We start from the raw sequence: 14,451 nt of genomic DNA, 5'->3' as shown, positions 1-14,451 counted from the left end.
ATAAGTTATTAAATCAGGTTAACATTAAGAATCTTTGCTCGTAAATTGACTTAGGTCCACTCAGCTCAATGGAGCTATGGCAATTTGCAACAGCTTTGTACCCAAGAACCGAAATCTGTGAAAGCACAATAACAGTCATGGACCTATCTGAAGGAAAAGATAATGGTCCCAATCCTGAAATAGGCCATGTTGCTCCAGTAACAAATTAAGCTTTGGAACTGCCCTTCTTACATATAACCTATAGCAGTCATGATTCCCAGTGAATTTTCCATGTTCAAGCCCAGACGCTATCAGGGCTTGTGCTGACCACGCAGCGCTCGCCCATTGAGGCCAACAGGCCCATTCCTGGCAATATATGCCATAAGCCATAATAAGTAGTTGGTCTGGATCCTAATTCTGCATGCTGATTTGGTTTCTGTTATTTAATTGTTAAACAGTTATATGCTTTGACGCAAGTTTTTTTAAAAAAATCAAGCTAGAAAAGACTTATAAAAAGCAAGTGAAATGTGTGTCTCATTTAAAATTGAGTTTCCAGTAAGATTCTTTTTTTTATTTTAATTTCTCTTTTTTTTATTGAATCCATTTCTGGTTTTGATCATGTTGGAAATGGAGCATGAAGAGGTACGAAAACAGTGTGTAAAAATCCTCACAAACAAAAGTGGGACATGGATACTATTGGTCCACAGCCCACAACCTGCAGCCAGGTGCCAAGGGGAGGGGTTTGTGGGATGCTGCAGAAATTGGTCTCGGGTAGGTCAGCTGCATTGTAGAGATGATTAAGCAGCATGCTCCTGCTGCCAGCATCAGCCCTTGAGACCTGAGTGCTGGGCTCAAGCCTATTGAAGGCAAGAGAAGTCTTACTTTTGACTTCATTTACCTTTGTCTCAGGCCCTGTGATTGTCATGGCATGTCCCCCTCTCCAGGCAATGTAAGTTAGCAGCAGCAGCATGACCTAGTGGTTAGGCACAGGAGGCTGTTTACTGAAGCATGGCTATCAGTAGGTGAAATGTACTGCACGGATGCTCAGTGGCAGTGGAATCTGTGCCTCATAAGTTGCTCCGGATCACTAGCTCCCTTTCTCAGGGCAGGCTGACACAAAGGGCACTGGGCTGATTTTTGTAGAACTGATGGACCCTGGTCACCCACAGGTGGGATTGAACCCGTGGAGTTAGGGGCTAAAGCCAGGTGCCTCTGCCACATGAACTAAAGCCCAATTGCTTCTTAGTTAAGGCTGTTGAGCAGATTTCACTCTCCCTTGCCAATGGTCTCAGTGCCTCTGGGTTATAAGCAGGTACACTGACAGGAAGCAGTCCTGTGGCAATTTCAGAGACTAACAAATTCATTGTCATGAGCTTTCATGTGTAAAAATCACTTCATCCAGTGGAAAAACAGAATCCAGGGTTTTTATAGCAGTGAGCGAGGTGTGCGGGAGGTGTTATCTGTCACTAGGAGGAGGGCAGGGGCCATTATCTGTCACTAGTAGGACCAGGTAATGAAGCAAATTCAGTTAGATGTTTCTCATTCCTGCAAATACCAAAGGTGGGAAAATTGCCCTTGTAATGCATAAGTCAGTTAAGATCTTTGTTCTGGCCAAGATACCTTTGTAAATTAATTCCAATTCAGACATCTCCCTCTGTAATCTTGTGATAAATTTCTTTTGTAGAAGAATAGGTATACTGATGTACTCTATCAATAACACGCTCCTAGTGAGGATGCAGCTTTTCCCAGCCAAACCAGTGCAACTGTGGCCAGCCCCTCCCAAAATGAAATGAGCTATCCCATCAGAAGTGCAGCTTCACCAGCACAACTACATCTACACATCAGCTATGTTGGTCGGGGTCCCACACCACCTCATCCCCTTGAGTAACATAGTTACACTTACAAAAGTCTGTACTATCAACCTGGCCCTTAACAACAGACACCGAAGTTGAGAACACAGAATTCCACAATAGCAGCTGAAGGTTCTGCAGGTTTTCAGCTCTACCCCCATGGTTGCTCCTAGCTCTGTGCTTCTCCAAGGCTCACGTGCTAGCAACGAAGATTCAGATTTACCCTAATGTGAGACTGCGCACATGTACAACTGTTTAACTCCTGTTTCAAAATGGGTGGAAGATGCAGTGTTGTATCGACATGTGGACAGACATCCAACATGATGGAAATTAGAAATATTGTAGTAGCTTCCTGACCCTCCCTGCCACATATTGTGTTGTACTGAATGATACTTTTCTTTCTTGTGGTTAATAAGGGCTTGGGGTTTTGTTTTTGTTTTTCAGGACCTGCAGTAAGTACCGTGGATTTGACTCTTGGGTCAACAAAGTTAAGGCCATTTTTTTTTCCCCCTTTCTGTATCATTTTGCAAGAACAACCTTTTTCAGAAGAGGTGTATATGGAGGAAAAATTGTTACCAGATGCTGCTTTTTTTTTCTTTCCTTCCCCTCTTGACTGTAGACAACTCGTTTTTAAAGAAATGCTTAAAAAATGCTTAACTTGCTGCCCTAAGGAAACTGGTAATTTAAAACCTTGAAAATATTCTGTAAAAACATAGTTCTCTTTTTTAAAGAGTAATTTCTCAGTCTCTACGCTCCAGAAATGTGTGCACAGTGTTAACATTTTAATGTTTTGATGTTTTACATTTTAAAACTGTCCATCTCGCTTCTCCTATCTCTTGTGTCTCAGTCAGTTGAGACTGCGTGTCATTAGTGATAGCCCCACACGACTGTGATTCAGCCAGAAAAATGTATAGCTTCCTTTTCTCTTCAGGGCTTTTTGGTGAGTAATAAATATCCCTTGCTGCATTGCCAGACCCTTTATGGTGAATGCATCGTAGCTGAATATGTGCTAATCCCACCACCAAAGAAAACTTTCCAACACATCCATTGTTATCCCCTCCAACAAAATCCCCAAATCTATTACTCTCCCAGTGCTCGTGGGGTGAGCAGTTTGCCTTACTGTCACCAATTAAATGTTGTTTGGTGATGTTTCCAAATAAACTTAAGGGAATTAGGCACACACCACCTTCCACTGACTTTCTGAATCCAAAGAAGGGCATCTAAAACCTTCATCTGCTACCCTGTAGATTTCAAACGTGCCCTGGTTTTCTTGATGAGCAATGTAATGTCACTGTCAATTTCTTCAAATACCATTCCCTTCCCACCAAGGCTTAAGGACTGGGAAGGAGTTATTGTAATCTCTGCACTTCACTGATAAAACCTCTTCTGATCTAATTAATTTCCAGTTATATATGTTGTTTAAAACCTTGAATTGATCATGAAGCATATGTTAAATGCTAGGGCTGTATAAAACTCAGAAGTGTTGCTCTGTGTGGGCTTCAATTATGGATGTTAAATGTGAACCGGAACAGGCTACATCAGCCCCCTACCCACTTGCCCACCATGTGCAAGGGGTTGCTTTAGCCTCACTGGGCCAGCAGGGGTGGAGGTGCTCCAGCCAGGCCGGAGCAGCCCCATCCATGGCAACCCTGGCAGGTAGGGGCAAGTGCTCCTGTCCAGAGTAGCCCCCTGCCATGGAGAGGGGCTGGTCTGGCTGGGCTGGAGCAGCCCCAGGTACTGTGTGCTAGGACTAGGACCGCTTTGGTCTGGCTGGAGCCCCATCACAGATAGGGGACTTCTCCAGACCCATCCCAACGCCACCCTGGATGGGGTCTGCTCCAGCCAGGCCAGAACACCCCTGGCTGCGGTGCTCCTTGACTAGGCCGCTGCAGAGGGGAGCTGCTCTGGCTGTGCTGGAGTGCCTTTCACCCACAGCAGTGCTCCAGCCTGGCCAAACCACACCCATTCTGTGGCAGGAGGGCTGCTCCAGCCCAGCGGGCCCCCGCTCCACCTGTTTAATCAGTTAACTGGTTTAATCTAGCACTCAACTGGTTAACCAATTAAATGGATTGTACACCGCTAGTTTGAGCAACATTTTGTGTTAATACTTCAAGTTACTGTGCATTGATGTCCCATCAGGTTTCATTTTTCTTTCAGGTTCAGTTTTGAATCTGAACACGTGGAGAAACTTGGGCAAAACTGCCATGTGGGTGGCTTGGTTTTCAGTGAGAACCATAGAAGACAGTGCAGTGAACGATGATTTTGACTGACAACCTCCCTAAGGGAGGGACAAGGGGCTTGTCTGAAACTGTACCCAGGCATACATTCTGTTATACGAGTTGTGTGCAGCTTTAGCAATCAGACCTGGTGGGGGCATCTGTGTGCAGAAATTGAGGCAAATGAATTTGCCCCAGGTCACTGGAATTCAGAGCTGTGTCTACACTTGCATTACTCTTTCGGAAGAGACATGCAAATGAAGAAAATTGAAAATGCAAATGAGGCACTGGTTTACATATCTGACATCTCATTTGCATAATCTTTTCGAAAGCATTTCTTTCAAAAGAAAGAAAGCAGTGTGGGTGGGGCTCTTTCAAAATTAAACCCCATCTTAGGAAGACCCCTTCTTCCTGAAACAAAATAGGAAGAAGGGTTCTTTCGAAGATGGGGTTTACTTTCAAAAGAGACCCCTTTACACATCTTTCTTTCAAAAGAAGCTCTTTCGAAAAGAAAGTGTGCAAATGAGGCACCAGATATATAAATCAGTGCCTCATTTGCACTTTTGATTTCCTTCATTTGCGCGCCTCTTTCAAAAAGATATGAAAGTGTAGACACAGCTTAGGAGTTTAGTCTGCCAGCAAAATCATTTTCTTTTCTAATTAAAAAGTTCAGCACAGTGTGTTTATCCACAAAGTACAATGAGTGTATGGGTGTCAATGCTATTAGTGAGGTGACATTTACTGAGCGGAAAAACAGTTTAGAAGCAAGTGATTCCAGATTACTTGGCACTTGGCTGAGCTGGGTATTGGCTCCTTAGCCTCCCTGCTATGCACAAAATCCAGAGCATGTTTTTGCTTCTTCAGCAAAATTATTATACACAGTTTACACACTGACCTACTAGAGGTAAACCATAAGTCACCCTCTTAAAGACATTGTACTCTGGATATACACTAGCAAAATTTAACCCCGCAGAGCTTTACATGGTATATTTTGGGCAGTTTTCTCAGAATAACTAAGAAGCCCTGTGGATTAAATTTGAGTTCTGCAACGTATGAAATTATTTGCATTTGGAATTCCGAAATAGGATTTTTATTATTATTTGTAAGCAAACATTAAAAAGACTATCTGCTTCCAACTGCCTGTCTATTTTAAAAGATGTGTCTGTCCATCTGTTGCTAACAGTACCTGAAATTATTAAAAGCAACTATTTTAACAATTCAGGCTCCACTCCACTGCTGGATCAGGGCCAGACATATCACTGTACTGATTTACTTTGGACAACAGTTTTGTTTTGGTCTCCAAGCAATTTTATATGCTGGTTACCACGTGCTGTTGAATTGCAAACACTGCATGGGGGAGATTGTGATGAGGCAGAGAGGCTCAGTGCCAGCAGAGAAGGGGCTAACGAGAGCCCTTGGGCCCAGCTAACTCTGCCCACCACAACTAAAGAGTGGAATAAAAGGAGAGAACCTGGCCCAGTCCAGGGCTGACTGGCCAGGAGAAAGGACCAAGCTCTGTCTCTTTGCACAAATGATGCTTTGCTGGTGGAGTGATGGGTCTGTTAGCTGGAAAAGCCCCTGGGAAGGAGCACTTAGCCCCTTGGAGACAGAGGAGGTTGAAGATACGCACCACTGGCTTACCCTCATCTTCCATTCTTCATCTACCTCTAAAATTGCTCTCTCCATCAACAAGGTCATCCTAGACCCAGTTAAGATGGTGTGGCAAACCCTGGCTCAGTGGCCCTGACATGCAAGTGTGTGAACCAAGCCCAAAGGAAAGGGCAGGGGCACCCCAAGGGAAGGCTGGAGATGATCCAGCACTGAACTGATTTTCCTTCTTTGCATCGAAATGTTTCAGGGCTGAGTCCCTCCAGCTGTCCCGGAAGGCATTAGAACTGAAAGAACAATTAGCTGGTGGGACAGATCCTCCTTCCATGGGCACTGGAAACAGAGACTTCCTCCTCTTGAGGAGACCGGCAGGCATGTCACGGAGCTGGCAAGGTCAGCTCCAGGAGGTTGCTCCTGCAGTCATAGCACTACAGACATTTTAGTCACAAACAAGACTCCTCCCCCACAACACCCATTTAGAAATGTTTAAAACATTTCATTTGGTAAAACTTTTCTTAGTAAACCTTAAATCTGTGACTTAAACTGCAGCTCTCGACAAAGACTCTTTCAAGAAACTTTTTTTTTGTTTTTTGACAAAAGTCCTAAAACCCACAGAAACACAATGTTGTTTTATTTCAGCAGCATTGCCTTTGTCTATTACTTAGCTATGTTTCTTGGTTTTTAGCCATAAGGAACTGATTACATTCTATACATCTAGCATCATATTATGCTAAAAATGCATTCTCAATTATGTCGGCCACTAGTAGTAGCTGTTCTGGTGTTTTATTTTTGGCTGTCCTATGTTAGCTGCATGTATGAAGTATTAGAATCTGCAGTACAGTGTTCCAGTCTGTTATATGAGTGATTGTTCTCTCTGTAAAATAAGGAGCGTGCTAGTCAAATACTCTATAAAGACTCAGGTACAGAGAATATTAAAATCACCTGCAGAGTAGCAATTTCTGTAATCTGAAGGCCAGATTTACTATATATTATAATTTAACATTTGCCTTAACACATATTAACAAATACTTTAATGTATTAAAGTACAGACCATGGAAACTTACCAGTACGTGAGAACTATGGTTTATAGTGTTTCATCTTGATATATTTTATGCTTCAGTTGTCGATAAACTTTCCTAAAAATTTCACTTTGTATTTTATCTGAAGTTTCTGATTTGTTTGAGTTGTTACCGTAATTAATGTCTTGTTCATGGAAGAATCTACATTTCTGCAGTGTGTGTTAAATACTGCCGTGTCTCTTCAGTAGATGGGTATGCTACTGCATTTAGATGGTAGGAAACTGAAAAGAAATTATAGAAAGTTGCCATAAGAAGAGTGTGAATGCACTTACCATTGTATAACACCCTGCTGGTGAAGTCCATGTATACAGTGATGCGTGACATTGCTGTACTGGATACTACCCTAAAATTTAAGAGCTCCATATTTAGAGCCCTTGTAACTTCCTGTTTACAACATTTACCAGTGCATATGTACACATGTTGGTATATTCTGATGGGCAACTAACAACATGTTTAACCTGACATCTAGCTGCAACCACCCCTTTCCACAACAAGGAGATTAGAAAAGGAGAAGTGTCCTTGGCCAGCTGTGTTTGGTTCCCTTTGTGGATGCTGTAGATCTGGGAGATTAAATGAGATCTTTTTTTGCAGAGCCCAAGTTCTATTTTAGATTCACCCCATAAACATATACAGACCCTGGAGCAGCATTGAGAAATCACCCACTCCCTATGGGAAAACTCATGGAAATGGCATGTGGAGATTGAAACCCTCACAAGCGTGTCTCCCCATACTCCGGGACGCTGCTTGTTGAACTGCCCCACGTCCCAAATTGGGCAGTTCTGGAGAGAGAGAGCCCAGCACACGAGTGGAGACCCAATGCCAGGGCTTCTCCTGCTTCTTCCCATTACTCTTCTCTAGAAAGAATCCCCAGGCCCAACCTAGCCCAACCACTTCTGTATCTTGCCATCCTCTTGTATGAACTTGCACCTTTATGTTGCTGGGTTCATGCGCCTCCTGCTGGCTGCCAAGGGTGCTGCAGGGACTAAACCCTGAGCGTGAGTCCAGCTCTGAGTTTTACATATTGCAATATATGTTGTCATGCTGCTGAGAGCACAACTGTGACTGACTTTTTCTTGTTATCTTGCTTTTATTCACTCTGCACAGGGGCAGTCAGGACGAGATGGCTACCCGGTAATGCTGCCATTCTGTTTGTATTTTACTCTCTTCTATGCTACACCTCCTATTTCACTGCCTTTTTCCAGCAGCTTTCACGCTTTTGGCTTGTCTCTCTTATATTTTCCTTTTTCCTCTCCCTTCAGCCATTACAATATGTGAGAGATTTAATTGTAAAGCTCTGGAGCAGATTGTGTTATTTTATGCTAATGATTACTGTCTTAAATCCTGGCTCCCTTCATGTTTTAAGGAGGCCTTACTCAAGCAAACCACTGAGAGTTTTCCAGTGTGTAAATTCAATGGGGACCTCAGGACCCCATAAAACAAAGCAAGCAGCCCTGTGGCACTTGAAAAACTAACGCTATTTTTTATTAGGTGATGAGCTTTCATGGGAAAGACCCACTTCTTCAGATTTGGAGAATGGGAACCCCATATTAATGCTCAGCTGTAGAGCGGCCTTGCTTAGGAATTGACTTGCTGAAGGAAATGCACAGATTACTGAGAATGAGCCTTGGCATATCCAGATCCAAAATTTAATCATGATTCATCATGCTAGAAGGCCATTTATTTAAATGTTTTTGGTTATTCCTCATTTTAAAATATATTGGTTTTAATTACAGTTTAATTAATTAATTGCTATTAATTGCAATTAATTTAACCATGGGATGAAAACTGATTAGGCACAATTAATTTTCTTAATCAGAATAAAATTAAGTTAATTGCTGTTAATTGACAGCCTTGCTGAACATATCTCAACTGGACAGTTCCAAGGTGTGTTACAGCTCCTGATGCCTTAGCTCCTTCAACTGTGATCCCACATCTACAAAATGCTGACATCTGTCCCTGGGAATTAGACCACTAAGGGAAGGTCAGGGGATTGCAGAAGGCAATTCTGACCGTTGTGGTGGTGTTCACATTTGTGCTGATAAGATGCCCTCTTTGTGAGGTGGAGATTAAACCAAGATCCTGGATACTTGTATCTATTAATGAGTTTGCAAGAGTAGGAATGTTAACTCTATCTTGGCCAAACGCCAAATTGTAAGTTTATATCTGCCTCTTTAATCCCATTGTGTAGCTGCTGTGCATTTTTAAACACCTGCCATGCTCCACCCCAGAGAGGAAGAAGTGATCAGCAGGCAGCAATCAATCCACCGCGGGTTAATTTATCATGTCTAGCGTAGACACAATATATCAACCACCAAGCAATCTCTTGCCAACTCTGGTACTGCACCAAAAGGAGAGGAGTACGCAGAATCAATGACAGAATGTCAGCTGTCAACTAACTGCTGTGAAGATACTGCAATAAACAGACCTAAATACATTGACTTCAGCCATGTTATTCGTGCAGCTGAAGTTACATAGTTGAAAGTAGACAAGGCCCAAGGGCCTGCTCTTCAGTGGTGAGCAAAGTGATTGCTGCATGTGGTGCAATACGTTGGTGAAATCACGGTGCATATCCATTAGAATTAGAGTGCACTGCAGTTTTGCAGGCACTATCGTGAGTAATATACATTTCACAATTGCTGCCAACATCTCTGTGAGGGTTTTTTGATGTTTGTCCTGCTGTTACTCTGCTAAGGGACTGAAAACTATTTAGGCCTCCCATTGCCACAACAGACACCTTTCTAAAAGAAGTGGTTGGGAAAATTTACTTTGTTTTTCCTCCTCCTTGTGCTCTGGCTTAATTCCATTTTGGACTCATGCAAAACTGCAGGACGTTTCCGTGTGCTACAGGTGGACAGCTGAAGTGAAAACAACTATGGGGAAAAAGAAAAGCTTTTCTACTTTTCATTTCCCCTGGCCTTGTTTCCGAGCTGCCCCTGGGAAAAGATCGGAGATTTCCACAGGGATGCTGGCCTCCCAGAATGGGAAATGTAATAGTAAATTAATTTCTAGGACAAACCTTTTATTCCATTACACCAATAACAGGAAAGTATGTCGCTGCCTTTCCAGTTGGTTTTAATAAATTAAACTCTGTATAAAAAGCCATTCTGAAAGGAACAGCAGGAGACCTGCAAGGTTCTTTGTAATAATTTATAGTCAATGGGGATGCTTATTTCCAGAGGAAATTACAACTACTGTTCATGTAACCTACACTCATTCACAGTGGTGTCCTGTCCCACTCTAGTGGTGGTTGAGCCTATTACAGCCTTGGCTAATGGACATTAGCTCAGGCAAGTAGCTCTAAGATATAGGTGTAGCACTGTGGTGTCCAACCAGTTATGAAGCAGTAACCGCTATAGTGGCTACTGCTCTAGCGAACTAGCCACATTATTCTGCAAATATATAAATTGTTCAAGCCAATTAGCCACACTCAACCAACCAAATAGCCACACATGGTTAGTGGCCAGTATGTTGGACACCATGAGTTCAATATAGCTCAGCACATGTGTTAATATTCCCAGGTTCTGTCCCCTTCTAGTGGCCAGTGCAGGGGTGTGGTCTTTGGGGTGCATGTCTCTATTTAAATGGTCAATGTTTGCTAATGTACTACCTGCTGGAGTGCAGCAATTCCTTGTTTTTGTGGCCTTTCAATAGTGATCCCTGCGTGTCCATGACACCAACATCTGGGTGAGAACCCCTGCAACCATCCAAAGTCATTTGAGGTTTTTTAAATCAAAATTATACATAAAATTAAGTGACTGTCCCAGTTCTGCCTCTGCAGCTCGCTTTGACCATCCCAACCCGCTCTCCCACCCCACGTGGTAACATAGACTTTTCCTGAGTTGCTGGACTGCCACTACACGCTGCTGCTCTGTCTAGAGGGGCTGCTAGTAGACCTATGTCCTGGTGCTGGGTGAACTCCAGGCTAAGGATCTGAGAGGGTGTTTGCAGGCAGGATTACTGCCTAAACCCATCCTGCTTACCAATGGCTCCAAGGTTGTGCTAACACTTTGCAGATGGCAGTAGCTTGGGAGTTACTCTTCCAAGCTGTTGTCAAGTTTTCTAGGAATAATCCAGATCTTCCTCGAGTCCTTCTACTTTTTGCCCAGAATAGCACTGTTCTAGAGGGACCGTGTTGCTCTATAGCAAACACGGAACGCTGGCCTCTGGGGGTGGAGGGCTGCTGTTCCATGTCAGGGATCCTCAGTGATGGGGGAGCTGCCCCATCATGAGGACCCATCAGGGATGGGAGTTGTGCAGCCTCCTGATGAGGGGTACTGGAGGATGGAGGCTCCACAACCTCCCAACAGGAAGGGGGCAGGGAATTAAGAGGCCACCCCATAGCAGAGGTCACCAACAATAAGGGCTGCCTCCATGGGATGCCAGGGAATGGGGCAGCCACCCAGTGGAGGAGCTCCCTGGCAATGGGGACTGGCACTTCAAGACACCAAGTGCCGGGGAACAGGAGTCCTGCAAAATATGAGACAATTTGCCCATTTTCTTCAGAGTCAGGATACCAGTGAGACAGCTTAAATAAGGGATTGTTCCATTAAAAACTGAATGGATGGTCACTCTACACCATGGGTGTCCAACCTTTTGGCTAGCCTGGGCCGTGTTGAATGAAGATAATCTTGGGCCACGTGCAAAATATATAATATAGTTCATGTATATAAACCACATAATAATGTTAAAAGTTTATGATCTTGTGGGGCCGCGTTACTAGCTATCCAGGGCCACATGCGGCCCGCGGGCCGCAGGTTGGACACGCCTGTTCTACACTGTTGGTGACACATCAGGTAATTGCACATCATCCATGTTCCTTCAGAAGGACCCAGTCATCATGACTGGTGGGAGACACCAGCCCCAGACTGAACGTTCATGTGAACACAGCCTACCAGGCCCACTGATGGTGGGAAAAGGGGGCAACTGTCCCATGACCCAACAATTTAAAGGGACTGGGACTCCCAGCTTGAAACAATGGCTGGAGCCGTGGGCCTTTTAAATTGCTACTGGAGAGATGCATGACACACTCCAGAACCCTGGGCCACGTGCACCGGCGATGCTGAGGGCTCAGGGGAGCTCAGGTCTGGGTAGCATAGAGAGCTGGCTACCCCAGCACTGCCCCTTCTGCCCAAGGGCCCACCCCTTTCAGGAGCACAGAGCTGCCTTCTTCCTCTTCTAACCCCTCCCAGCCTCGCTAGCCAGTGGCCCAGCATTTCTGTCTCCTCCCCTGCAGCCAACTCTTTGCTGACTGTCAAGTGCCAGAGCACGTAGAAACTCTACTGAATAAGAGCGAACACAAGCAAGCAGCAGTTCATAGAAATTCTTAAGTGACTTATTGGAAGTTAAGAATTTAATTTATCAAAGATTAAGCGTGAAGGTTTTGCTCTAACTCGACCATTCAACAGCAATTTTTTAGAATGGCTGTCTTCAGCAGGATGCTGACTAACCATTTATACATTAGTGCTGCCTTTGGGAAATGCTTTATGTTTCGTTTTGTATTTTTATCCCAATGATATTTTTGGCACTGCCGAATGCTGTCTGAGTCACAGGCTTCTGCAAACTGGAAATGGTGGAAGGAAATAAATAATAAAGCTACACGGGGCTGGGATGCAAGTTTACAGTCTGCCATGAGGAAGCACACTGGTCACAATCCTCCTCCTGGTGGCTCCATCACCACAGTTCAGCTGGTCAGAGCATTGGAGGGAAGCCAAGTCAAGGCTCTACCTAGTCCCCATGCTGTCTAGCTATCAGCCCACGGCGGCTGCTGTTTTCCTCCTACCCCATAGGGCTCTAACAAGTGTTCCCCATAAGCTGAGCACTTGGGCGGCCTCCCAGGAGAGATTCAGGTGCCGTCCAGCTGATTAGCAGAGCGCCCACAGCCACTTGCAGAAAGTATCGTGTGTTTCTGTTGGTGGAACACATAACAAAATTTATTCAACCCGTGGATGGAAAAAATTGAGGAAACCTTGGCTCTAACTCAGTAGTTTCATTTAAGATCCCAGTCAAAAATGTTGCAAAGTTGAATGAGCCAAATTTGCCAGTAAGGTCTACTAAAACTCATGCAACCCCCAGCTCACTGCTTACGCAGAGCTATAAACATAATAAATAGTTTTATCTAAGCAGGCAAAAGTGTATTTCTTTTCTGAAGAGTACAGTGGCCTTTGGAGAGGAAAGAGTTTAGATTAAATAAAAGCAGTCATTCGCGTCTCCGAGTCAGTCACAGCACGTGTGGGTCTCCTCACACCCACCCTCTTAGTCAAACTCCTCTCATGATTTAGTTCCTCCTGAACAGGAAGATGTTCGGGAGAAGGTCTGTGCTACACATGCCACTGTGGTAAACTGTTATTCGTAACAAAAAGCAGTCAAGTAGCGCTTTAAAGATGAGCAAAATAATTTATTAGGTGAGCTTTCGTGGGACAGAACCACTTCTTCAGCCCATATGGGCTGAAGAAGTGGTTCTGTCCCACGAAAGCTCACCTAATAAATTATTTTGCTCATCTTTAAAGCGCTACTTGACTGCTTTTTGTTTTGATAGTATATAGACTTGCACGGCTCCCTCTCTGTTTCTGTTATTCATTTGTGGCTTCTGAAAAAGAACGTAGCCAGCTAGTTGGCTTGTTTTCTGTCCTCTAGCTGTCTTGTGCCGCGTATGGAATCCTGAAATCCTCTGCAGTCTCTAGTGATCATTACTGGGTCAGGATGCCCTTTTGTGAATTTATGAGACACAGATGGGAAACACTTGGTAGTAAGGTCAGTTCAGCTGCTTGCCTTCAAGTTCAGTGCAGTTCTGTGCACTGCAGGCTGTTTTGTGGGGGGGCTTGACAGTACCTGTGGTTTAGACAGTAAAATAAGAAAATAAAAACTGCTCTGGTATTTTCAGTAACAGGCATTGTTGTGGTAGAAGGAAATTTTGGCTTTACGCCTGTTGCATAAGTTTAGAGGACAACATGCGGATGGGATGTCTGCTGTCTATTCAAAACATGGCTTTTTCTTAAGCACTGTGGCTCATGTTTAGGTTCATAGTCCACCCAAAGGCTACGTCTATACTACAAAATGAAGTCGAATTTATTGAAGTTGACTTTTCACTGCTAGATTTTGGAAAGTGGAAGATTAGCATCTGCAAATGTCCCGAAAGTTGACATAGCGTGTCTTCATTGCCTTAGCTATGTTCAACTGCATCTGCAATGCATTGTGGATTCCTATCCCGCAGTGCCTCCAGCTCCGTGGCATTCTGGGGTTTTGTGCCAGTGGCTTATGGGGAAAAAAATGTGCCACAAGTGCTTGTGGTTGTCTCATGTCATCATCCCAGAATGCATTGCCTCCACTTCCCTGCTTATGAAAAACACACATCCCAAGGAATTTCGTGCCATTTTTGGAGCCATTTTCTGAAGCCTACTCCTGGCTTATGCCATTGCATAGTGATAGCATGGATCCTGAACAGGTTGTAGCCATTGCACAGTGTGTTATGGGCACTTTCCAAAGTGTCGTACAGTATTTTATTAGACAAAGCCAGTGGGAGGATGAGCTGGATGTGGCTGATTCGGATGATGATAGTGAAGAACAGGAATGCAGAGCTGCTGGCTGCCCTAGATGCATTGCTTGCAGTGGAGTGCCAGTTACATGAAACCAGCACACACTGGTGGGACCACATCATTTTGAAGGTCTGGGACAACCAGCAGTGGCTGCAGAACTTCTGCATGCACAAGGCCACTTTCATGG

General features: G+C 44.2%; 1 protein-coding gene across 1 annotated transcript in view; it reads left to right on the top strand.

The window, feature by feature from the left end:
• Nucleotides 1-14,451, top strand: part of COL23A1 (collagen type XXIII alpha 1 chain) — a 374,481-nt gene that overhangs the window by 276,913 nt on the left and 83,117 nt on the right. Inside the window, exon 4 of the mRNA XM_075009626.1 lies at nucleotides 7,837-7,863. Coding sequence (XP_074865727.1) covers nucleotides 7,837-7,863 — 27 coding nt within the window. The remainder of the gene's footprint in view (nucleotides 1-7,836; nucleotides 7,864-14,451) is intronic.

This window comes from Carettochelys insculpta, chromosome 15 (genome assembly GCF_033958435.1).
Source record: "Carettochelys insculpta isolate YL-2023 chromosome 15, ASM3395843v1, whole genome shotgun sequence".
In the NCBI taxonomy this organism is placed as follows: domain Eukaryota; kingdom Metazoa; phylum Chordata; order Testudines; family Carettochelyidae; genus Carettochelys; species Carettochelys insculpta.
Note: the sequence above shows the minus strand (reverse complement) of the source record. Positions and strands in the feature narration are given on the sequence as shown.